At 36.7% G+C, this 27,061-nt stretch overlaps 1 protein-coding gene across 2 annotated transcripts; it reads left to right on the top strand.

Annotated features, from left to right (window-relative positions):
* Positions 1–33: 33 nt before the first annotated feature.
* PEX1 (peroxisomal biogenesis factor 1) lies at positions 34–25,319 on the top strand. 2 transcript variants are annotated; one of them, XM_079301318.1, is made up of 24 exons: positions 34–211; positions 1,717–1,860; positions 3,757–3,840; positions 4,084–4,198; positions 4,288–5,063; positions 6,433–6,552; positions 8,647–8,770; positions 9,018–9,127; positions 10,424–10,524; positions 11,331–11,463; positions 12,147–12,243; positions 13,312–13,482; positions 14,734–14,888; positions 16,096–16,285; positions 16,496–16,662; positions 17,437–17,571; positions 18,159–18,223; positions 19,055–19,197; positions 19,275–19,378; positions 20,327–20,497; positions 22,050–22,280; positions 23,689–23,886; positions 24,168–24,298; positions 24,985–25,319. In XM_079301318.1, the coding sequence occupies exons 1-24, from the start codon at positions 95–97 to the stop codon at positions 25,067–25,069; spliced, it is 3,867 nt and encodes a 1,288-aa protein (XP_079157444.1). In that variant the 5' UTR covers positions 34–94; the 3' UTR covers positions 25,070–25,319. The 2 variants fall into 2 exon arrangements, with proteins under 2 accessions (XP_079157444.1, XP_079157443.1); XM_079301317.1 differs by having other exon boundaries at positions 79–211; positions 16,493–16,662; positions 24,985–25,270.
* The last annotated feature ends 1,742 nt before the right edge of the window (positions 25,320–27,061 follow it).

Here is a 27,061-nt window from a genome sequence, read left to right as displayed (position 1 = left end):
CCGGGGGGGGCAGGGAGCATTACCCCCCGCGGGCGCGCGGTAGGCGGCTCCGAGCCCGGACGGAGCGGGCGCGCAGTGCCCGGCGGCCGCGGCCATGTGGGGCTGTGGCGACCCCGGTGGCGCCGCCGCTGCCACCATCGTCCTGAGCGGGACCCGCGACTGCTTCCTGCACCTTCCGCCCGCGCTGGCTTCGCTCCTCGGCCTGCAGCAGGTACCGGGGCGGCGCCGCTCGGGGCCCGGGCGCAGGGACGCCTCAGGCAGGCGGGAGGATTATATGAGCGCGCCCCCGCATCGTGTTGCCGTGGCGATACAGAGCCCTCAGCCCTCCCCGCGGCCGGGACCCCTCACAGGGAGACATCAGGGATCACCTCCTTCCCTCGCCTCCTGCGCGGCCCAGTATTGTCATCCATTCCTAATAAAACGCGGGAATTTTTCTTCCCCAACGTGCACTGTGGGCATCTGCGTCTCTCTCAACACCCCATTTCATACCAGTCTTCTCCGTAACCTGCTAGCATTAAGCGAATGTGTAAATATTTAAGTCAGGTAGGAGGTGACAAATCCATGCAGAATCCTCATTCTTTATATACACAAATAAAATGTGTCACTATAGAAAGGCGCTCCCGTCATGCAGAGCCCTGCTGAGGACGCGGGGTCACTTGCAGGGAATGCACCTTTCGCTAAATACCATTTTAGAGGAGAAACACCGTGTGCCTCTTGTGCCGTGAGCACAGAACTAAGAGTGCCGGCAGGTCAGGCTGGAAATTGGCAGGAATGAGCCAAAAACCAGCGGGCAAAGCTCGGGAGTTCTCGCACAGCCCCTGTGGGCTGCGCAGGCCTCCCTCGGCGTGGGGAACCTCCTGGTTTTCAAGGCCAAAAAGGGCATTTCACAACAGGAAAGCAATGTGGGTGTGTCAAAACCTGCTCGTTCATCTTTGGGGTGGTAGAACGAGGCTGGTGGAATTGGAAGAAATGCAATATTAAATGTGAGCTTCAGTTCAGCTGCAGTTTCTGTGTGTTTTACAGGTCTGACAAGAGAGGAGAAAGGAGTGCAATTGCTTTGAAGTCTTGTAGTGTCATTCTGTACACTGTTTGTATGGTGGACTCCTGCTTTTGCTTAACCTGAGCTGCTAAAGGAAAAGATAGGATCTGAGAAAACGTGATAAAAATAGCATCTTAAATACATCTTATTAATAAAAATGTTTAAAAGGGGATAAATTGAATCAAAACCTGAATCTAATTGCAGAAGGCATAAATTCTTCGGTTTGACATCAAAATATGTGTGCAATTCTGAAACTGATTGATAAAATCATTGTGGTCTGAGTTAATATGATTTTTAAATTATCTCAGGTATGTCACGGAAAACCATATAAATTTTATAACTTTTGTGAAACCAAAGTATATGTTTTTTTTCTTTTCCTCATTAGGGAAATATAAATGTGCAGTTACACATTCCTGTAAAATATTTTTGATACCCTATCATGCAGAAGAAAGAAAAAATAATTAATTCTCTTACTTAAAAATAGTCCACAAGAGAAAGCTGTTTAAGAATTTAAACCAACACTCACTTCTGTGTTGAGAGTTGTGCAAACGACGTAAAATACAGATAATATCTTTAATTCCTTTGATCTCTCTAATCAAATACGGTTTAGGTTTTCTAATAATCATCTTACTTAGCTGGGTTTATATTAATTTATTTTCTTTCTTTGAAACTCATAGGGCCAAGCTGTGAAAATATCCTGTGGTCATCAGCCTGTGTTTTTGAGCTGGATGGAAACCAGGCATCGAGGTCACCAGGGTGAAAATATTGCAGAGATTAACAGACATTTGGCAGAGAAACTTGGTATCACAGATGGAGACCAGGTTTGAAATGCTACCTTTGTTTTTTAATTAAATAAAGAGTATATTGGAAGATAAGTGGAAAGATAATACTTCATGAGTCAGCTATGACCTTGTTTCCTGTATTTAGAAAGTTTTTTCATTTACATATGTTCATGAGAAAAGTTAACTGTCATGGAATTTCTTGAACATGAAAAGATTTGCTCATTAAACCATTAATAATTGCCTAAACAATGTTAGGAGAGGCTTGTGGGTACGTCTTTGCAGGGCTGCAGCAACTATCTTCAGTGACATTAATTTTCAGAAAATACACTTTCAAGCAATTGAAAAATTTGGAATGGGAATATCTTGCTTGAACTTCCTGTTCTTTTAAAGTAGCTATTGACTTTTTGCATATTCTTGTTTAACTTACTTGGGGTTTAAATTTTCATCCGTTTTTTCACTCCTTCACCATATGTCCCTTTCTCTTTGAATATTTGTAATCACCTCTTATAAATATCTGTCTGTCTGTCTGTCTATCTATCTATCTACTTCTTGTACATTCTTCTCTTACTCTTGAACACACTGTTAAACTTCTCATAAACTACTCTTTTGTTGAGCAGAAGTTAGAGATGCTCAAGAGGCAGACAGAGTTTTCTGTCATGGGACTACTAAAATCTCAAAATCAAAGAATTTTTATTCTGTTAGTAGGTAGACATTTAAACAAACAAGAATAGCAAAGTACTGCTTTGTACAGTGTTGTTGTATAGTATATTCATATTTGCCTATTCCCTTATATGCAAAATTTTGTTCAACATTATAGAAGACATTAAAGAATGTAACTCAGAGCTGTGTATTCTTACCTTGTTTATTTTTTAAACATATTTTTTTTAGAAATTGTGTGTCTGTGGAAATTTCCAATTTAGTAGTTGAGCAGCCAGGCATCTACTCTTTTTAGTTCTAGCAATTAATAGTCTTCAACAGAAAAAACAATTGACAAAGGAAACCTAAGAAGACCTCACCCAGCTATTATCTGGGAATAATCATCTATGCAATTGAATATATGCATAGTTAATTAGGTAGTTTCACCATTGTTTTGGATTCAGGAGTTACATATTTGCTGCATATCTTCTATTTGCTGTGCTGGGGGAAAGATATTCCTCTCAATTATTGCTTCAAACTAAGGACATAGAGGATTAAAAACTGATTGTTACTCTTTTAGTAATGTGAAATTACATTAGTAATTACTAACGTAATTCTCTCATAGGACAGGTAACTAGTTTTATATCTGGAAAAAATTAATAACATTTCTTTGAAAATTAATTGCAAGATATTATTTGCAAAATTTTTTTTTTTTTTTTGTCAAATGAAACCTTTGGCAAAAACTGGCTTTTGAAGTCTGTATTTAATGCATTCTGAAAGACCTAAGCCACAACAGCTTTTACCATTCCTCCTGGTTCACATGATATTAAAACTCTTCTAAGGAGGTGGGGCTGCTTCCTATGAAACCATTAATTAAGGAGCTAGGCTTGCTTTTCTATTGTACATTTTCCTCATTTTCCAGCTGGTTCTAAATGTATGCACAAGCAAATTAATTTTTCAGCTTTCTAAAATCTTGGGGATTTAAAAATAAATAGTAAAAAATTGAAAGATGGTGATGCTATCAAGGTGTATTAAAAATATATTTTTATCACCTGATACAACACCTGATGCTTTTAATATCCAATGCTTGTTGAAGTCCTCGAGCCTAATGGGATTCATTTCCCATCCATTGAGCATTCATCTGCTTATGAATTATCTAGTGTCATTAGAATGGTGTGTGTTCCAAGTATCAAAGACATATAATGAAAGAGATACCAATTTTCTAGTTGAAATAAAAGATGAAGCTTTTATATATATTTAAAAATAAGGAGTTAAATATTTTGGTGTTACTTTTGCCAGGTGTTTCTTGAACCCTGTTCCCATGTGTCCTCCTGTCAACAAGTAGAAGTGGAACCACTAACAGCAGATGATTGGGAAATTCTGGTAATAAAACTTTTGCTGTTGTTCACATCCTTATCTTACAGATGGTGGAGATTCTGACTGGAGCAGTTTTTTGCACAATGCCTCATTCTTTTCAGCCTCTAAGAAAATACTAAATTTGGTAGAATTTAGTTGCATTTTATATTTCAAATGGTATATGAGAAAGAGACATACAGGTTTTTTTCTTCAAACAAGTGTTAAAAATGTGTGCAGTATTTAATTTATAATGGTATCCCATTTTCCCAGGAGCTGCATGCTTCCTCCCTCGAAAGACATCTTCTTGACCAGATCCGAGTGGTGTTTCCCAGAGCCATCTTTCCTGTCTGGGTTGAGCAGCACACCCACGTTTACATCAGGATCGGTAAGCAGCGCTCCAGGCTCCCAGGGCACCTCCAGTAAGCTGCTTTGCAGGGGTGGGTGCATTCATTGGCATCTTCTGCTCGTACTTAGGTACACTTGTGCCAGCAGCCCCATATGGGAGATTAGAGCCATGCACGGAGCTTCTGATATGTCCCAAAACACATGGACCTGAGGAGAATATCACCAGCACGCCTGCCACAGAACGTGACATCTTTCTCAAAAATTTTGTGAAAAATAATATGGAACAAGAAGAAACATTAAAGGATCCTTTTGCCAAACAACCTTACTTAAAGTCTGGAGTCCTTGAACAGAGTAAGGTTGATGCAAACACGATGTTTGGCTCAAATGTTCTCCCAAATATATGGAATTTCATCGGGAGCATTTTCTCTAATACATCTGAGCCGAAACAAAAGACTTTGTGTGATAATAATGAAATGACAAATGACTTCAAAGACAAGCTGCTGAACTTAATTCACATGGATTCCATTTTTAGAGTATGTCAGTCCCAGCCTCCCAGTGTCCAGAATGTATCCTCCACTCATGAATTTCTGAAATGCAACGCTGTTCATGTTTTTCCATGGAATTTGGAGTATATTGATTTGGATCCAAATCCCTTAGTATCTTACGGGAAAATTAATGAGCTCCTTTCCCCAAGACAGCGTCATCAAGAAGCAAAACAAAATCTGCCACTTGAAAAGCAAAATCATTTGACTAGTACACAGGACAAAAGTCCTTCTAATTCTAATAGTGGTCAAGCATCCAGTGAGGGATCTGTTGTTCGAATCGTTTGGAACGGATTTGAAGACCTAAAGGGTGTCATGGAGTGTGGCCACGATGGGGAAGCCCTGCATGTTGGAAGAGTTTGGGTCAGTTTGAGCACTCCATATTTGGGGCTTTTTATTTTATAATATTTTCTATTGGATAGTTGTGAACTGGCCACTTAATATGCTGTTTTGGGCTGTAGACTTTGTGTCAATCTCTTGAGTTTACTAGAAACAAATACTGTTTTCTAGAGCTCTGCTTTGTACTCATTCTGGACTGCATTACTTATCATCCTTCTCCAAGATGTACAGTGTACTCTGTGTTTCTGCACACTTAGCATTTTTACAGCAAATGAGGAAAATGCTTCAGCATTTCTGAAGGGAATGTATGCTTTCTTCACAATCTGTGGGTAGCCTTTGTATTAATGAGAAAGTGAAAGTGTCTATTTACATACGCACAGTACTACATAGTAAGACTCTTCATCAACTCTTTGAAATGTGCCTTGACTTAGGAGTCATCAAACTGTAAAGTAATGGGATAGCATATCCTAGTGTTACATAATGTTTGTGAGTCCTTTTATACACTCTTGAAAATACATCTTGAAGATTAATATCAAATAACCAGCTTGTATAATTTAAACTGTTCTAGTTTTCATTTGCCATTTTACCAGGTGGCACAAGTATGGACATACTGATGTTTTATCTTGTTCTCATAGAACTACTGCCTGATTATGTTCTTTCTTTCCTGGAAGCACATGTGGGATCAACGAAAACAAACAGGATGTGCTCCAAATCACCATTTGACTATTCTGACATGATACATTTCTCACCATTCACTCACTGTATTAAGAATGAGAGCAAGAGCCTGCAGTGTTCTTCACTGTGAAATCTTCTGACATGTAACAATTTTACAAAAGCCAGCAATCATAAAGTCTCTCGTAGTTAAGAAATATTTATGAGATGTTTTCAAATTGGTGTTTTAAAATGATACAGATTGAAAAGGAGATTCCTTAAAAGGGCAAACTTGACTAGTATGATTTATGGAGACTGCATTTTCTGTCTCTCTGCTGCATGTATGCTTAGTTGTGTTTTTTGTAATGGTCCATGCTTATTTACCTGCCCATGTAAAATTAATTTTAATCAGCAACTAAAATGAAATTGTTGTTTTTTTCCTATACTATGAGAATTCTTACAATATTCAAAGAATTTCTTCTACTTCTTTTTTGAGCTTTTTGTGTTTATTAAGTTAGTAGAAGGTCAGCTGGAGTGAGCACTTTCACAAATATGATAGAAGGTAACTACAAGTGTGTATGTAAGAGTAAGATTTGGATATCACTGTCACTGTAATAAATTCCTTCTTAATTCTCTTGGGGTTCCATTAGTGATGAAGAAATTGATGTAGTCTTATATATGCAATAACTAATTTACTTTCTAATACTTCTGGTTTTTTTTGCTTTTCTTTTAAATATTTCAGATTGCAGATGGTCTGAGAAAAAAGCTACGTATTGGAATGCATTCAACAGTCCGAATTAAGTCAGTTGAATCTGTTCCTAAAATTCCTGTATCTCTTACACTACAACCCAAACAGAACTTAGTGAGTTGATATTACTGGTCACATACTTGTTCATATATTGGGAAACTGATAATGTTGCTCTGGTCAAATTGGAATGGTGGAGGCAGTGGGGGGAGAAAGGAGAGTGTTGTGTTTATTTGTTTTAATTTGTTAGATGATGATCTGGAAGTTGTCTATTGTTGACTATAGAAAAAAATCCAAAGGGTTTTTTTGGGTTGTAATTTCTTGTTTTTTCTTTTGACTATGTAAATTTAGGTTAATAGGTTGCTATGATCTACTTAAACAGAGCTTGTCTAGTGTTTGTATTTTGATCAATGTATGTAAACACCAAGCTATTAAATTTGGGATTGTTCTTGGTAGCTATCTCCAGGTAGTTGCACTGCTACTTGTAACAATATTCTATTTAAAGGAACTGGTAGATATCACAGAGGATGGAGAAAACTGAATTCTGAATTTTGACTTGTTGTTTTCCTGAAGCTATTAAAGGATATAGCACTTCTAACTGATAGCACATTTAAAATCATAGAGTTTTCCATTATTCTAAAATTCTGAGAATTTATTATATCTTTCTTATTAAAAAGAATGACATGAAGGAGATATGGTACTGGTAGGGAAAAGATACATTTTTTGTTAAGTTAGGTCTCAAATATGAAAAAAATCACTGTCAAAATAGCAACAATAATTGATAAAAATTTTGCATCAGACCTTCATTTGAAGTACATTAATATGGTTTCAAACCTAGCAAATATTAAGTGCATGCCTTTAAGCCTATGAAGGAAACACAAAACAGAAAAACAGTCATAGAGTTAAGGAGTAAATATCCAGTTTAAGTCTTCTGAGAGAAGACATGCTTAATTTTTTCCAACACTGCAGTGCCCAGGTAATTGTAGTGATAGTATCATAATTTGTATATGCTGTTTACTCTTTTGTTTACTTTTTTCTTTTCCTCATGGTTAATATTTAATTTTTTAAGTTATATCATTGAATCCCACAGTTTTTCTATACAGGAGACATATTCTGGGTGAGCATCTGTAGGAACATACTTAGGACCAGTTCTCACAGCCCATCAGATGTATCTCTGGAATCATGTATTTCTTTGTAACTTGTGTGACACTGGCCTGATTATTTCCCATGTTAGCTCCCCATCAAAGTTTTAAATGCAGCAAGGCTTAGGCAGGTTTGTGTTTCCCCAATATTCTAATTTGGTTTCTTGTCTACAGAAGAACGACATTATATTTTTTCATATTGGAGGTAAAAGGATTATTATTGTTGTGATCCTTGTGGGTCCCTTCCAACTCAGAAATTCTGTGATAGTCTATCATTAATCTGCTAAAATCATAAAAATGTCGTTATGTGTGCTCATGTATATTTTAAATCCAGATTTCTCCTTTTCCTTTCTAATTCAGTTAAAGTTTTTTTTAGTTCTTGGGAAAAAAACAGACAGATGCAGAAAGAATTGTTACAGTAACTTCCATTTTCCTTTCTGAACACTATTTCATTGATTCTCCCTTTTCTACATGGGAATTATGCATCTGTGATTAGAAACTTATCCAAGAGATATGGAATCTAGACACAATTTCTTTTCATATTCCAGTTATCTAGGTGATCAGGGATAAGTTGATTGGTTTCTGTTTGGCTGTGGAAGGTTGTTGATGATGCCCCTGAACTGGAAAAGCCCAGGGTTCTTTTTATAGGGAAAGGTTATTCTAGGAAGAGCAGGGTGTAGTGAGCATCTGAAATGTCTCAGGTCAATAGCAGTACGTATCTTCAAACCAGGGTCTGAGCAGTGCCCTTGGATCTGGAAAGGCAGATAAGTAAAACAAAAATTGAAGCTTTTCCTTGCCCTCATATCATATTGTTCCCTCATATACGAGGGAAAAGTTTTAGAGCTCTAATACTCAGCTGTGACCATAGCAGGGGCTGCACAGACGCTTTCCCTAGAGCAGTTGATAGAAATGGTGTTTGTTGGCACAATGCTATTTGCTAAATGAATAAAATTCTAACATCATCTTCCATCTCTCTGCTGCCATGAAACAAATGCCTCATGCATAGGACGAAAATATTTTTGCTTACAAACACCTGGTTTTATTTATTTTTTTCCTTTTTCCTATTTAGCATAAAGATATACAGGAAGATGATGTTAAATGTGCATTCAGTTCTTGGCTGCAGGATTCCACTACTGATGATCTCCCATGGATAATGACAAGCACTGACTGTGTACATCTGTCTGTTAAAGAAGGCAAGGATAATACTGTCATGTCTACTATGGAATTTACTTATGCCAGTTAATTTCTGTATGCACCTTTTAACATAATTTATACCTCTTCACGCTGAAAGTGTAAGCTTGAGTTAGCCTTTAATGATTAACCTTTTTTATTCTTTCATTTTGGATTATATTATAGTAATATTCTAATCAGTCTTATCTTGTGAGGAATGAAAACTGAATTTATTTTGAGTTTTAATAATTGTTCATTGTGTTTTTACAGGAATGGAGGAGTTTGTCCTTACTGCAGCACATCCTGTGCGCACTGAAGAAAATAAGTCTGCGAATATTTTTATACTGAGTCCCAGTTTGCTGCAAAAGACAAAAATACAAGTAAATATCACATAGTATCAGGTATCAAGTAATTTAAATTGTTACACTTGCTAAAAATACATTGCATTTTTCAGTTTCAGCAATATATTTCAGTTTCCCTTTTAAAGTAAATAATGTCATTTTTTTCATTAAATTATATCTGCATCCTTTATATAATTTTGTAGCTCGAAATTCTAGGCATGCCATTCTTGTCACTGAGTGTCATAGACTTTGCACGTCAAACTCTCAGAAAAATCAGTTAGAAGAGATGAAAATCAGTACTGTCCAAGTTTGAACATCCTTATACTTATTTGTATATGTACCATCCTTGTACTTAGTTGTTCTCTCCCTTGGTAACTAAACCACTTCTCAGTGTATCCTCAGCAGGACCAGTGGCTTGTTCTGGCAAAGATAAGACATATTCCCCATTCAAACTGACCACATTCACCCTGCCTTTTCTCTGATATAGTTTCTGTGCCTTCTGTTTCTTCCATATTTCATTTCTGAGGACAAGAAATATTTCTGTTTAATATTAGAATGACTACTTCCATTAGTGTAATTCCAGTTGATTCACTGCCCATTACTTCAGGGTTATTGGAGTGAGATAATGTTTTTTTCATTTATAAGCATACAGTGAATTTTAGTGGAGAATGGAAGGTGTTTTTGGCTGTTTAGAATAGAACTTGTCTGCAAAATTTAGAAATGCTGTTAAAAAAATAATAAAATGAGCTTTCTTTTACTAGTAGTAAACTATAAGAAGGCTTCTAGAAATTGTTCAAGTGACTGGAACTAAGAAGAAAAAGCAAAATGCATTTCTTAACAGCTGTGTCAACATCTCCTACTATCCTGTTCTTACCTCTGAACCTCTGCACTCCCCGTTTGCCTGCCCAGCTTTCCATACTAGCTCCCTGGTGAACACGATGGAAAAATTCCTGCCAAGTATTTTGTCAAGTTATTTCCCACCTAGTCATATTCCTGATCAGTTTCACTATTCTTCCTCATGAGCTCTCCTGCCAGCAAGACAGGGGATGGCACAGGAGAAGGAATGAGCTGCAGGTAGGGGAAGAGACAGTGGGCGGTACAGTCTGTTACAAACAGCACTTGGCCCAAAATGTTACATTATTTAATCACTGTCAACACTGGATTGTATTTTGGAAGTAGTTGTATCTCTTCTGTTTCACCAATTCTCCTTTCATTCAAATACAGCAAACCATACATGCAGTGTTGTCATTGCACAATTCCAGAAATGGCTGGTCACTCCATAGCCTTTTTCTATAGTTATATTTCATTTAAAGTCCTAACTCTCCTTTGTTGTAGGTTCTTTTACATCCTCTAAGTAGAAAAGCTGATGATGACAACCAGCCACCTATGCCTGATAGAGACAAAAGCCTTCCATTCAACAAGCTGAGTGATTTAGGGTGAGACATTTTCATAGAAAAAAAGATGGGAGGGAATGGGAATGAGAATTAGAAAAAAATAGCATTGGTGGAAGTGCAGACTTTTTGGAAGCTATGCCAGATCTAAGCAAAATAGTGCATATTTTGGCTTGTATAAAGTTCAGACTTTATGTGAGTTTATGGACATGATTAATTTTGTCCCTGAATGGTCTTACTGCAGTGAATACAAAGCTTCATGTGTCTAAAGGTACTCACATACTGAAAATTTCAGCATGTTTGCCAGTAGTATGGAAGGTCTCAGAACTGAGACTGCCTCAACATGGAAACTCAGAACTGAGCTTTAGAAGAAATACTGAAAGTTCAGCTGTTTTTGCTGTTCTAAGTAGTATGAACAGGCTTATACATAGCAGCAAGGGACAGTGCAGTGTTTTTAGCTGGGGTACTGAAATGAAACAAAACTTGTTGAGTTGTGGTCTGCCAATCCATGTCCCCCAGTAACTTCCATCTGTTTATTTATTCAACTACATTTAGTAGTAAGCGTCTCAAAGAACTGTAGTTCCTAAAAGTTCTGTCGCAGTCATCAGCTGAGGAGAGAAATGCAGGGTGCTGTGGTCATAAGTACAAGGAAAAACAGTAGTGCTGTGTAGCAAGTCTGAAGGGATGGGGCAAAAGAGACATGAGAGGTTTGGGGTGTTGTGATAGTGTGCTGTCAGTGCTGAGAATACAGTCTGTCAGCATTCTAACTTCCCCATAGTGCAAACTTTTACTGCCTACGGAGTGTGCACTGATGCTACCCTATGCCATTTAATGTTTCCTTTCCCCTACAGAGGAGTGGACAAGTTAGGAACATCTGTATTTGAACATATAAGCCACAGTCTTTTGGGGCGTCCTTTATCTCAAAAGCTGGCTGCCAATGCTGTGGGACTGCGGAGTGGAGGGGTGCTTCTCACAGGAGGAAAGGTACTCACTTCTGCTTTCACCTGCAAACCCTTGCACCTTGTTTTCCATAGTTACAAACTGGTTGACATCAGTTTTCTTTGATACTATGCGTGTTCCAAAGAGTAAAGAACAAGCTGAAAAAAGAGCAGAGATAATTCAGTAAAACACTGTCACGCACACACACATCCATGTATATATATATATATATATATATATATATGCATATATGTATATATTTATAAATGCATTTTGAAGATTGCTGCCAATGCAATATCAGTAGGGGATTAATCTACTTTGTGTTTATATTGTGATGAGCACCTCTTGTCTTTGAAGTATTTGAATGAAAATAGGCATATATTTTCTCTTGTGTTCTGACATAAAATGGCAGTGGAGTTGATACTGTTATTTTCCCCTTCTCTGTTACAGTGATCCATTTAATACCATATGTCACTGAACCTAGCAGATTCTTAACACTGAACTCAGTGGAATCAGAACACTGTACTGGATGTATCCACTCTGAATTTATCTTGGTTTCACTCTAGGGCTTTGGTACCTACCAAGTGATACAGAGGCAGAATACATACATACTTTTACTGAGGAATAAACCCAGTGTGTGTGCAGCTTCTCCAGCTTGTTGACTCGTGCATACTGTGACAAAACACAGAAACACATTGGTGCTGTCAATTTACTTTATCTTTTTGTAGGGAAGTGGGAAGTCAACATTAGCAAAGGCCATCTGCAAAGAAGCTTTTACTAGACTGGATGCTCATGTAGAAGTAATTGATTGTAAAGCTTTAAGAGGTATGATAATAGTTTCTTTTAATCTGAAATGTTTGCTCTATAATAAAGAGGCAGTTATGAAGTTACTATATTTGGTCTGAATAATTTTTTTAGCATTTTTGGTGTTTTTGCAAGGATGTTTGATGCCCCACAATTAGTATCTTCAATGGTCTGATGAAAATACAGCTTCTGTAAGTTTATTTCACACTTGTCTGTCCCACATACCACCACCAATTCAAACCATGCTTGCTGTGCTAATTTCTAATTGTTACAAAATAGGAAGAAGTTGCAAAATTGAACTGCGTGGGTTTTTTCAGGTGTGCTAGCTGAAGCAAATGTTTTGTTAACAAACCGTGTATTAGATACTCAGTGAAAGGATAACACAGGCACCAAAGAAGGATTGAATGACTGACTGAAATCTGACTTATGGTGGCATATTTACTAACCTAGTGTATTTGGCAATAGGCATCTAATGCTTGTGATTATAGATGATGAGATGACTCCTTAGGCTTTGTGACATCAAAATAATTATTTTGTGCAAAGACAGAAGAGCACAAAGGAAGCATTTTTCTGCCATTGCATTTCACTGGCTTTTCTAAATAGTCTTGCTGTTACAAGGGCAGAAAATACTCAACTGTTTCTTATGGAGCCCTTATATTTCCTCACTATGTTCTTTTTGCTTAAATCACTACTTAAGCTAGAGCTCCTCGCACCAGAAGAAAGGAGAAAGATTGATGATGAGCTAGGTCCTTTGCTCTGGAAAATTCTTCCAAATTAAGGATTCTTTAGTAGCAATTTTATAATGCTGCTGATATTTCACTGGTTTTAGCTGTCTGAAAATTAGACTTGTGGGCTTCTATATAGTGGTTACTAAAAAATGATCAATCTCTTTTTAGAACGTGGAACCTTCTAGTACTCTTTTGATTGAAGGTGTGGACTCTTTAATGATTGTTGACTCTGGTTTAATCTTGGTATCTGGATTTATAGATGTGAAGTCAAAATAGACAAAATAAAACATTGTGAGCAAGATGTAGTCAGTCTGATTTTTTTCCTGATGTTTTGTCTCATTCTAATAGTATTTTGTTTTAGGAAAAAGATTAGTAAACATAAGGAAACATGTGGAAGAAGCTTTTTTAGAGGCAGCATGGAGACAACCATCCATTCTTTTGATGGATGATCTTGATCACATTGTCGGAGTACCTTCTACACCAGAGCATGAGAACAGCCCTGAAACAGTTCAAAGCAATAGACTTTCTTATGGTAATACTGATCTACCTTTGTCTGAATAGAAATATAATGGAGCATAAAATTTCTTACACCTGAGCTGTACTGTCCTACCTGAACAATGCTGTCTGTGTCATTATTGCCTCTGGGCCATTTGATATTCAGGCAGAGACTCACAAATTATGGTATGCAGGCATTTGTGTACCCCTAGATGAATCAAAATAATGCAATAATGGACTCTGAATCTTGGAGTAGTCCTTGCCAATGTGCATCCACCACTGCTGCTACTGGTAATGCTGTTGTCAGCTCCACTGCCAGTGCTTGAGGCTTCTCTGTTTTTTTTTAGTATTACTCATACACTCAGATATGTTGCAATTGATTACAAACTGCAGATGAACCTTTAACTGATAATTACTGATAAATTGCTTTGTGTTTTCCATAATTATTATTATTATTTATAATTACAGTGGTAAATAATTTTGATACTTATTGTTGTTAAGAAACAGCTTCTTTTGGATGAGTATACCAACTTCTTTATCATCCTACTTGGTATACATTGTAGAACTTCTGTTTTGTTTTACAATGTAACAATCCACAAATGTTAAAAATAGTTGTAGTTTGACATCCTGTATATGATTCCCTTTTATTCCTGAAAGTCTGGGAAATGCTAAGTTGCAAGTTAAATCTAAATGATCAAGATTAATAAAGCCATAGCAAAAAATGCCTTCCATTTCTTAGCTCAGTTTAAGGGAGTTAGCATAATTTTTACTTAAATACTTTTGAAATTCAGAAAATCTTACTATAATTTCTTCCTGAAAAATGTGCTAAGTTGAATGCAGAATTGTTTGGTTCTCTTATTACTTTTACTTAAATGTATAATGCATACAACAGAGATTTAGAGTTTTAAAGATTTTTTTTCCTTGAAGATCTATCTTGCATCCTTATTTTTTTTTTAACTTTTGTGTGTTACGTTTCTCCTGGAGTGCTTATTTTCTAGGCTTAAGATCTGGTTTTCTTCCTATAATTTTTTTTGTTTGCATGAAGAGAGTAATAGCACACAAAAGTAGATGCCATCAGTAATGTTATAAAAATATCATTTTCTTAATATGCTGTCCTAGAGAGAATCACTACACATTTTTCTTCCTAGTTTGAAAAAACAACTGTAAACATGGGAATAAAAATAATATGTTACACAGTTGTTATATTTTGTGTGCACTAATGCTACTCTCCAGGTTAGGGCTATTTTTGTTCTTTTGCAATTCATGCAGCAATATCTTCTGTGTTTAGTTTTGAAAGATCTGGTGAAAGAAGTTATTTCCATGGGGAGCTTGATTGCATTAATTGCTACGAGTCAGTCTGAACATTCCCTTCATCCTTCCCTGGTTTCAGCACAAGGAACTCATATATTTCAGTGCTTCAAATGTATCCAATCTCCAGATCAGGTAAATTCAAATAAAAGTAGGTAAAATGTTGCTTGCCTTCCCAGCAGCCTCAAATATGATATGGGAACAGCTGCAAAAATAGGAGGTTACACCTGAAGATGAGAAAAAAATCTGGGAATCTCAGAAGTTCTTTCATGATACTTAAGTACCTCAGAACTTGTATCTGTCATTATAAAGTTAAAAAAAAACCCAAAGTAATCCAGTGAAAACTCACAGTTAGCCCCACTCTTCAGTGGTAAGAGAAGGGTGTATTCAGAGGACATTTAAGTTCAACATAAAACAAGCCAGGTTGTCTAACACAGGTGAGATGTGCATGTCTCCTTGTTTCCTCTAAGGGGATGCTGAAGAAGCAGCTTTGTAAAATGTGTCATCAATTTAGAAAAATGAAATTAAGTGTGTTTTTTCACAGCTCAGTGAAATAAGTATGTCCTAGAACATGTATTTTAAAAATGTTATGAAAACCAAATGTTAATTTTATGGGACAGTTTTAAGTTTGTTTTCATATTAATACTATCCCTCTGCTTTTGAACATAGTCCAGTTGGAAAATAAAAATGGATAGGAGAGTGAACAGTATTAACTTTCATGCAGGAAAAAGCAGATACTTTGAAACCCTCATCCCCTAATGATTCATTTGTATTTAGCATGAGTTGTTCCTGTGTGTGTATGTCTTCAATTAAAAGCCACTCAGGAGGGGATGCTGTGTTAGATGCAGTTTAACTTTCTCCCACTTCCTGCAAGTCTGCTTTTATTGTTTTTAATACTAATACTCAGGTAAGGATGAGACATCACTGAAAAAGTAAAGATCTCAAAAGATACCCAATTATTTGAAGTGGTTTTATCTGCACAATATATTGCAGCTCAAACATATTCTCTGCTCATACTGACAAAATGAAATTTGTCCTTTTTCTTGTGAAACAGAAAAAAACGGATGTAAACCAGTAGAATCTGGGGAGGGAGGGATGTTTCATTAGTAATGTTGAATTTAAAGTAGCTCTGGTGAGATGAATATGTAAAGTTATAAAACCAGTGAATTTATTGAAGTGCATCTGAAGAATTAGCATTTGCTTAGGTTTTGTTATTTAAATGGTTGGTTACACAAATATTTAAGGAAATTTTAGTAAGTCATGCCTATTTACTGTTTGAATTCCTGAACTCCATATGAATAGCAAACTCAATACACACTTGCTGCACAATTCTGTTTTTCAGAAGCAAAGATACGAAATGTTGTATTCCATAATAAAGAAGAAACTGAATTCTGATCTGAAGGACTTCTCTGATCTTGACCTCCAGTGTATTGCAAAGGAAACAGAAGGTTTTGTTGCCAGAGATTTTACTATGCTGGTCGATCGTGCCATTCATACTTGTGTTTCTAACCAGAATGCATCAGATAATGGTGGTATGTTTACAACAAAATCTCTTACTTCATAGTCTTACTTCTTTGTTATCCAGAACTGGAATAATACAGAAAGAAACCCTACTTTTTATATTTCATGTTTAAAATTCCTTTAATTGTTACATATTGTTAGGAGTTTGTTACTGGCAGTCTGTGTGTTTGGGGTGTTTTTCAGGATTTTATTTTTTTCCATTTTAATTTCTTTTAAAGCAGATTTGAACCTATCTACTGTGGATTTTCAAAAAGCTCTGAAAGATTTTACTCCATTAGCTCTGAGAAATGTCAGCCTTCATAAACCTAAAGACCTTGGCTGGGACAGGATTGGTGGCTTAAAAGATGTGAAGCAAATGCTCAAGGATACCATCATGTTACCTGCAAAGGTACTAAGTTCCTTTAAATCAGTTACTTGAATTTTTTACATAATGTTAGTAGGGATAAATTATTTTTTAATGTTTGGAGAGTGTTGGATAGAAAGGTGACAGGCATGATTTTGTAGCTCTTCAATCTTCAACTGTCTTCAGCTACTGGAAAACACTTTTTCCTTCCCCTTCTCTCTTCCAAATACAAAGGCTGAGCTTTACTCCAGAGCAAGTGTTGCTTTACAATATTGGAGTATTGCCACACTGGCTTGCAGGGCTTGAGATTAGGCTCTGTAAAGACAACATTTCCAGCTGTTTTCTGCAGTGCTTTTGCTACAGGAGTAATTTTTTTTTCAGATGAATGCAAATCCAGCAATCTCACTTTATTTTACTTTGGCCTTTCTGCCTTTCTTAAAACTTGAATGTTGAGATGAGCCATCGAGCATTGACTCTTCAGAGAAATGACTGAATGGTATATTTGATCATATCATTCAGTGATTTAAATAGGAATTTATAACTACTAGCAGAGAGAATATAAAGCTCTTGTCCATCCCTATTTTAGCTTGTTTCCTCTTAGTAGAAAATCCCACTTGTTTGTATTTTAGGAACCTGTTAATTGTAGGAACCTAGTTCAGCCCCAGGTAAACTAAATCCAGATGAGTTGTTGGGATAATATGGAGGATATAATAAATTAGATGCAATCGGTTTAGACAAAAATCACTAGTCAGTGATGTTACAGTACATTACAGAATACTTGCTTATTTTAGAATATATCACATTGACACTCTTTTCTAGTATCCAGAATTATTTGCAAACCTGCCTATACGACAGAGATCCGGAGTTTTGCTGTATGGGGCACCTGGAACAGGAAAAACACTGTTGGCAGGAGTGGTTGCAAGGGAGAGTGGAATGAATTTCATCAGCATCAAGGTAGCAAGACTTTAAACTTAATTGATTCATTTTATTAACTGAATGAAATAACCTTACATAATACCTGAAAGTATGTGCTTGTGAGGGCAAAATACTAAAATAAAAAGCTCATATTATAAAATTTTGCTTGTCTCTGGATAACCCTCTGAATATGATTCCTAGAACCTCAGAGTTTTATTACTGAGATTTTTTTTTTTTGTATACTTATTCATTAACTAGAACTATAAAATTTAATTAAGTGTTCTTAGTTTCTCATTTTTTTGTAAAAAACATCAGATTTTGATTCCACTGGGCAATGAAATTGAGCACTATATTTTAAACATTTTTAAAATACAGGATAAACCTTGAGACAATGTAACACATGTTCTGTTACCATACAAAAACGGAAATGATTACTTTTAAACAAGTTGCAATGCTTGAAAATTTCTTCTGGCTTATCTAGATCCCTTGGCTCTTCTGTTCAGAGATGACACTGTCTTGATTGCAAGAAAGTTCAGTCTAGTATGCAAAATATATGCTGGTGTTGAATTGCACATTAAAACTAAGAAACATATCATGAGTACTGTTTTCTGATTATATCTTTTTAGGGACCAGAGCTGCTCAGCAAATACATTGGAGCAAGTGAACAATCAGTTCGAGATATATTTAACAGGTTTGTTTTGTAAAGATTTGTGATGCTATCAATAAATTTCACAGGTTGAAGGACAAATAAATAATTTTGTTGTCTGAGGAGAGATATGGCATCAGATCATAAAAGCATCTGAAATAATCAGTTGTGCTGAACCAGATGGGTGTATCTTGGCAGGTTCAACCTGGCCATCATTATTAAACAACTTCACATTTTGGCTCCAATGAGGAATGTGCTTTTGAAGGTGAACTCCCAGTTCTCTCAGCTACAGTACATTGGTTCACATGAACTTGGATGTCTTGGAAAGCATAGCTTGGGAAACATAACCTGAATTCCTTTCAGATGATTCCAGAAGACAGTTGACTGTACTCCAAGTAGTAATGCACACTCAATACCTAGGGTCATACTGAACTTGGTATTGAAGTCCTCAATGCCAGTAGTTCTTTTTTACAAATCTGCTCTTACTGGCCCTCAGTGCTCACTAATGCCAACATTTCCTATATATCCTTTGCTTCTCAGCTTATAATGTAGACAGTCTTTTTGTTAGCTGTCTGTAAGCCAAGAACTCATCTGCAGTGATTGGATTTTAGAGCTTTCATGTGTATTAGTATGGCAGTTGAGCACTTAGAAATGATAAAGTGAGTGCAAAGTATGTCATAAAGATGATCAATGATTCTATTGCAGCCCAGTTTTCAGAACCTCTTAAATTCTACAGAAAGCAGATTTTCTATTTTGTCATTAAATACAACTGTTCTCTGAAGCAAAAAACAATTACCTTCAGTATTTCTAAGCAATTCTACCTGTGAATGACACTTAAACAGAAAAATAAGCTTTGCTTTTTTGTTTCCCTTTTAGAGCTCAGGCAGCTAAGCCTTGTATTGTTTTCTTTGATGAGTTTGATTCTATTGCTCCTCGCCGAGGTCACGACAACACAGGAGTCACTGACCGAGTGGTTAACCAGCTGTTGACTCAGTTAGATGGTGTGGAAGGCCTGCAAGGTACCAATTCACCTGTGAGCTCCTTTTTGTGCAGAAATTGAGCAGATGTTAATGGCATTTTTCTGCACTTCCCTAAGGAGTTTATGTGCTAGCTGCTACCAGTCGCCCGGATTTGATTGACCCTGCTTTGTTAAGGCCAGGTCGACTGGATAAATGCTTGTACTGTCCACCTCCTGATCAGGTGAGGAAAAAAATTATTTCACACAAGAGGCAGGGAAAAAAATCAGACTAATGGGTTTTATTCTCCTTTTCTTTATATGTAGTGGCATTTCAAACTTGGAAAAAGTGGACTTGATTTCCCAGGTCCAGTTATACATAAATTTACTGATTTTAATGTCAGTGCATTCACATAAAACTAGGGAAGGAAAAGGCTGTTTACCACAGTCTTCTGGATCAAGTCATATCCTGTGGAACTAGCTGATTTTAAAAAAAATTAAAACACAGGGTACTAATCTGCAGAAAGAAATTGAATGTAATGTAGCATGTATATTGTTCTCCATCTTTCTTTGAAGTCATGTCCAGTTGATTTGCCATTTGCTAAAGCCATAGCCAGTCCTTTGAAGCTGCACAATATGTGTCCCTGATTCCCCATTTTATGAGAAAACTTTAGCGCTGCTTATTTTGAGATTAGTTTACATATTTAACAAATACCACCACATCATTTCATTCCAAAACACATATGATGATCCTGTACCTTGAGAGCATAGATACAGTCTTTTTTTTTCTTTTTTCTTTTTTTTTTCTTTTTTTTCTTTTTTTTTTTTTTTTTTTTTTTTTTTTTAACTTCTGATTTAGAGTAAGATCATTCAGGTAAACAGAAGCATTTCATTTTCATCATACTTTTCTTTACAAAAGTACATATGAGGAGCAGAGCTCACCTTCATATTTTTATGTATTTCATATATAAAAATCCCAGATATTTACTTGATATACTAGAAAAATATATTCTCTGTATACTACATTTGTTTAGGGTAGTATCTTTCTAGTATTAGGGCAGTATCATCTTGAAAAAATATCCTTCCTCCCTCGGGGAGGAAGTGGCTGGTGACAGGGACAAAGCACTGTCACACAGTCAGAACAAGGTAAATAACAAGTTGCTTTACTGACTTTTTTCCCCCCTTTTTTACAGAATTCACGCTGTGAAATCTTAAAAGCTCTCAGTCATTCCCTGTCCTTGGCAAATGATGTGGACTTTCAGGATTTGGCAGCAAAAACAGAACAGTTCACAGGGGCTGACCTAAAAGCTTTATTATACAATGCCCAATTAGAGGCAATCCATACTAATTTAAATTTAACACAGGTAAATAAAACTGATATAAGTCTCTCCTGTTTATTTTTATGTTGATATGTTTGAAAGAGTTAATTGTATCAATGGGGTTTTTTAGCAAAATTATGTTTTCTTATATTTTTATGCAGAGGATTAGCATTTTAAAATGTTTGCAGAAAAATACAAGAATAATGTAATGAATTGGTTTAAATACTTCTTAAACACTATGTTTTTCTCATTTAATGACAGGTATTTATTGTTGAATAGATATATGCAAGCCCAAATGTTTTTAACACAGTTGCAAGGAACAACTAACAGATTGACAGGAAGGATCCCACACTGTATTTCTTAGGAGCAGATAGCAAAAATAGTTTTGAGATGGCACATTTTGGGTGATGGAGGAAACAAGAAATTGGTGGGGTTTGGGGAGTTGTTCCAGCAGATTGGGTTTGACTGGGGTCAATAGAGAAGGGCAAGAGGATGGCAATACCTGAAATGGCTGGCTCTGCCTCATCTTCCAGGCACTAACCAGTACTTGAACTTCCAAAGTGCAGGATTCCACCTTTGGTTTGTACCCCTCACATGACTGACAGATCCTTCCTCTTTAGCCTCTGTTCAGCCACCTCTTCACATTTTTAATGCCTGTCCTCTGGTTCTAGCTGGAATGGAGCAGGCATGGCTTCCACTACTCGGTGCCCAAAGGGAAGGCTTGGGTCAGGGGTCCAAAATGAAAGAGACACTCTTGAATTCTTTTTGCCCCAGCTGTTACCAAGGACTTGGGCTCTGAGGATGTGACTCTCAGTACTGAGAGGGATCTCCAGCATGTCTTCCCTAATACTCTCTTGACTTGTAGCATCAGTGAGTAGTTGATACCTCATGATTATCCATCATAGGAAAAGATTGTTGTCTGAAGCAGTGGTCTCCAGACTGGTGAGCACATATCCCAGAGAGAACACAAGGCACTCCATTGATGTTCAGGAAGAAAATATTAGAACTTCAGTGGTACATGTTTATAATTTACAAATAATATCCATATGCTTGGTAGCATGCACTTAGATATTTTTGACTGATAGACATGCACAATCAAAGAGGTTTGCAGACATCAGTCTAAAGCAGCAATTCTAATTTCCACATCAGCATTTAAAGTGTGTTGGCTATGACTGAAAATGACTACAACAGTTAGGCACTATAAAAGTAGACTCACTGCAGCCTCCTAGAGCATTTTACACAAGATACTAATTTGCTTGTGGGGTAAAGTTGAGACAGAAGTAGTACAGTTCTACAATACAAGACATACATGAAATTTCCCAACACTTGCTGTTACTGAGAGTGTGAGGCAGTGGAAACAATTAAACCTTAAAATTATCTCCTGAAACTATTTTTCTAGCATAAAGACAAAGTTTTTAGAGGTATTATATTTTCTTAGCAAAATATTTGTAAATATACTCCTAGAGAAAGACAGCTTACTACTAGAGTCAAATGTGAACTGATATTCTCATCTGTACTGTATATCAAATCTTTTCATGTATTTCCGATTGTAGTTTATTATGAGTTAACTCTTGTAATGTTCTGTTCTTTGTTGCAGGATTTTGGATCTAGTTCTGATAGTGACTTCAGTCTCTCTTCCATGGTTTTCCTAAATCACAGCAGTGGCTCAGATGATTCAGCAATAGATGGAGAAGCAGGGCTAGAGCACTCTCTTATTTCTTTAGACATGTCTGACTTGCTTCCTGAAGATCCAAGGTCCAACATGTATCGTCTTTATTTCGGAAGCTCTTATGAATCAGAGCTGGGAAATGGAACTCCTTCAGAACTGGTAAATTATTCACTTAATGTTTGGAATTTTCTAAATATTATTAGTTGAGAAGCAGGAAAAAACATACCATTTGCCTGGTTCGGTTTATAAATACAATTATGTCTGCTTTGACCTTCAGACTGTCTTCAGATTTTACTTAGTAGTCCACAGTGAGGAAGGGGATGGAAGGACGTGATCTGAGAAAGTACAGTGTGGACTTCTCTGCAACCTTTCAAGGAGTTTAAAATCAAAATCCCAGAATACTGCTTAATACCTTATAATTAAGCAAATTTCATTTATACTACATTCTACACTCTGGCCACATGGCTTGTTCCCTTCCAAAGTTTAAAACAGTTCTCAACTTTTTATTGGTTGGTTTGTCTGTTGTTTTTTCATTAACTTAGTTTTATTACTAAAGAGTGACAATCCAGCTTTCAAGAATCAATGAACCTTCTTCAGTTCCCAATAAAATGTGCATTAATAGATAACTAGACTATGGAATTGTGAAAAGAGCAGAACTAAAGCTTGACTTCCATCACTGTCTTTAAGAAGCAGGATTTCTGATGTTGCATCATGTTGCACAGGAAGCTGCATGTTCTCTGGTCAGTTTGCAGGTAGGGATGTGCAGGTTGGCTGCCCAGCACCTGCACAGTGATCAGCCCTTCTCTCTTGGCTGGCAGGTCAGCAGAACAGGGTATGCTGCCTCTGAGCTCCTAACAGTGAGCACATGATTTCAGAGTTTGTGTGGGATCCATGGGAAACTCATTTTCAAAATGAATTTCAGTCTGTTGTAGAATTGCTACTACATGTAGCAATCAAAGTTCTTAGTCTCTTGTTTTCAAAACTGTCTTTTTAAAGCCAAAAATAACTTGACATTAGAGAAGTAACTACTGACTGCTAAGATGCTTTGGTATATTCTATCTTGCATTATGGGTGATAGTTCAATTAATGTAACTTTAAAGACTTACTTTTCCTCTGAAAGACTGAAAATTCTTCAGCAAGGATTCTACAAGGACTTTGATCTCTTGAAGTTGTTGAACAGGACAGGTGCTTACTTATCAAGTGCACAGAGAATTTGGAGGTGATGAATAATTAAATTCCAAAGCTAAGTACATAAACACTTTCAGATTTCAGAACCACTGATTTTCTGAAGTAATTAAAGCAATGGATTTAGCAGACTTTTATTCTTTTTTAGGGCCATTACAAACATGTTTTCCATACATGAAACACTTCATTTTCAGATTTGGCCTTTTGGCCAAACATTTTGGCATATTAATTTAAATCTTTCTGTTAAAAAAATTACATATGTAATGTATTTTAAAGAGAAAGTACTCTTTTTGCCAGTGGAGGCAAGCTTATATTGAATTGTAGGCTAATTCCAAATAATGGAGTTAATGAGTTAATGTATTTCTTTTTGTGATCACTTTAGAGCTCTTTGTGTTTGTCCGGTCCAAGCTCCATAACTTACGACTTTACCAGCATCACCCAGAGAGATGTTGCATCCTCACAGCCTGCAATGCTCAGAGCAGCTTCTCAAGAAGGCTCCCTGGAGAACCAGGAGCAGCAAGCTGAGCACCTGAGGACAGAAATCAATGCTAGCAAGGCCAATTACAGAAGCAAGAATGGAGTATGGCACTTTTTAAAGCTATTATTTAGTCTTAACACTTCTCTGTTGTTTGTGCAATAAAAGTAGCAAAGATAAGTGATACATGGTTTGAGGAAAATAAGCCAGATGTTAGCATTCATATAATTCAACAGTTATTTCTGTTATTTACTAATATGGAAGGGGGGAAAGTTGTGACTGTAATTTTAATACATCTGTCTCTACATGTAATGGGGAGGTTCCTTATGGAGGTTAATGATATTGATGGCACTTTTTTTCATTGTCTGTTAATGGCTCTCTTCAAGGAGGACAGCACCCTTAATCAGTCTGTGCTTCCCAAGACTACTTTAACTATTACCCAGTCTCATCTGATGACTGCTCTTCAGGGTATGAGACCATCCATTAGTCAGGACGACTGGAAACATTTTACTGAACTGTAAGTATTTTTTTTTTTTTGTAATTTTAAATTCAGTGGAGATGTGGTCTTTCCTCATTCCTTATACATCAGAATCGCCATAGTTTTAAATAAATGTGGGGACTGGCAGCGGATAGCTGATAGCTTTTGACAGCAGTTTTTAAAGAAATATTGTTACATAGTGGAAAAGGGAAACTATTTTACCAATGATTTGTCTTATTAAAGTAGGACCTAGAAATAACAGACCATAAACCCCAGGTATTGTGTTAAGAGCTATAACAGTACAAAGAGACTCTTTTAACTTCTAGGTCCTTCCTGCTTTCACTTAGTAGTAGCTTCTTGTATTTTCAAATTGCTGGAGTTTGGCCCTCTGTAGTGGTCTTAGTGGTCATTGTAGCAGCTGTGTTTGGGAAAGAGAATAATCTGTAGAAGTATAAACATATTGAAAAGGAGATTTTGTCTCCTTGGATTTGGAGATCAAAAATCTGGGAAGAAAATAAAGGAAGCAGGGCAGAGAGCTCTCTGAGTTAGGGTTGTAGGTGATTAACTCCTCCGGGTCCCCAGGTCTGAGGAGACAGGCACTCTTCATTTCCATAAACATTTGCTTATACATCTGGAGTTCTGTGGTGCATTAAAATGCATTTGAAGAGGCAAACACAAAAAACATATTTCACAAGAATTTGCTAATGTCTTCTTTTTGTTTCCAGGTATGATAATTTTCATAATCCCAAGACGAGGAAAGTACAGATTGGCGCAACGTTCAGACCAGGACAAAAAATGACTCTAGCTTAGTAACCTGTATTTGCTTGTAATTGCTTAACTGTAACTGGAAATGACAGATGTGATTACATTAGATTATTTATATTCATATGGATTTATTAATGCAGCAGTTGAAGATAAGTTTCTTTTAAACTTAATGCTGTAAAATTGTCACATTTTATTTTGAAGGAAATTGTCCTCCTTTAGATTGATATTAAATTTTTTGAGAGAACATTGATTATGTTCTGCCCAGTTATTTATCATATAAACTTCTAAATTTTAACTTCCACAATGCTTGGAAGCTTTCTAATGTTGCATCCTGAAATTATTCACAACTATTGTCTTCCATGGAGATTGTGAAAAAGTTGTGTTCCTTAACTGATACAGAGATAACCAGGTCTTAACACAAGGAGGGGAAGGAAGGAGGAGGCAGGAAAGAAAATAGAGATGTTTCCCATGAGTCTGTTGGACCCTTTCAAAGCATTTCACTTCTCCCTCAAAATAGTTGTCATGTCTAAGCCAAGGAAATACTATATTATCATCAGTTCAAGTACTTGCATTTGAAACTTCAGCCCAGTTAATTTCACTGATTAGTTCCTACAGTTTCTCAGGTTCCAGTAGGAATTTTCCCTTACTCTTTCACCTACTGACTTAAAGATTTTTCAGTTTAGGGCTCTTTCCTACATCCAGAGCTTCTATAAAAAGGTGGTCTTCTAGTTCTCTACTTGTCAAAATTGTTTAAAGAACACTGTGGTTTATTACATCTTCTTTGCTTAGTAAAGAAATCTTCAGATATTATAAAAACATCCAGATTAGTCAAAATTAGCAGCAGCATCTGTTTTTCAATTTAGATCTAGATAATGATTGTACAAAATTCATTAGAAATGGGAATCATTTAACCTTCCTAGTACTGATAACCCCATAATGCACTGACTCTGAAAGGACCAGTTTCAGGCTAATTGTGATGGCAACAAAGGCAATTCCATAGATTATTGTATTATCCTCACTGTAGGAGTAATTTAATTTGAATACTGTGCTTCAGTGCCAAGTATTATATTGCAGAGTTAAAAAGGAAGGTTTTCTATATGCCAAGGTCTTATCAGTGCTCAATCAAAATTATGTACTACACTATCATGGAAAATGTTCTTAAAATCCAGGAAGCCTAGGTTCCAAATCTCTGTTTTACCTCCTTCCTCCATGCAAGGAATTTCACCATTGAATGAGTTCAGTGTTAATTCAGACATTCCCCTGCATGCATTACCTGGGTGATGCTGAGGACAGGTTCATGTGATCCAAGAAGGAGGTCACTGAATAACTGCCTGCTGTCAGGTGATCTTTGGTTACATTCTGACTTAGATTGACATCTGACCTTGGAAGGTAGTAGGGAATGTAAACGAAGCCTAGCTAAGATCTGTTATAAGTCTGATGTACAAGGAGCATTAAGCCTGTAGCTCAGAGGAGGATAATCCTTTCTATTCAAGTGTTGTGCAATGAGGATCATCTGGCCTGTGGAGACTCTTGCACGAGGCCTGGGAGGGAGAGGCCTTCCAAGAGAAAAAGGACTGATGACATTTGTTTGACATTCTGTATGCAGTAGGATTTAGCTATGGTGGCTCATGATGATAACACAGGCAGACAAGCAATATGTGCCATGTTTGCAGCTGTTTTCTACTCTCCCTCCATCAAATCAAGAACTAAACAAGCTCTGTGAAGCAGCAACCTAGAGATGAACAAATCCTGTGCCTCCCCACTAGTTCTCTTGTCACTCCTACCTCTCTTAAGGGATAATGATGTCTGTTTTTCTGGGTATACATTACAGCCCTTATAAAGGTTTGATAACCTGGGGTAGCTTTTTTCTTTCACTTCTGTAGTTACCAACATTGTCAGCTGTCACTGATCTGTCCTCCACTGACTCTCAGTCTTTCCACATAGTTGAGGGACTTCTGAAGCAACAAGTGTTAAACACAGATGATGTAAACAGTAACTCTGAATCCAGTGTGCCAGGGGTTCTTTAAATTTGTTAAT

This window comes from Erithacus rubecula (genome assembly GCF_903797595.1).
Source record: "Erithacus rubecula genome assembly, chromosome: 3".
NCBI classification, from domain to species: domain Eukaryota; kingdom Metazoa; phylum Chordata; class Aves; order Passeriformes; family Muscicapidae; genus Erithacus; species Erithacus rubecula.
Note: the sequence above shows the minus strand (reverse complement) of the source record. Positions and strands in the feature narration are given on the sequence as shown.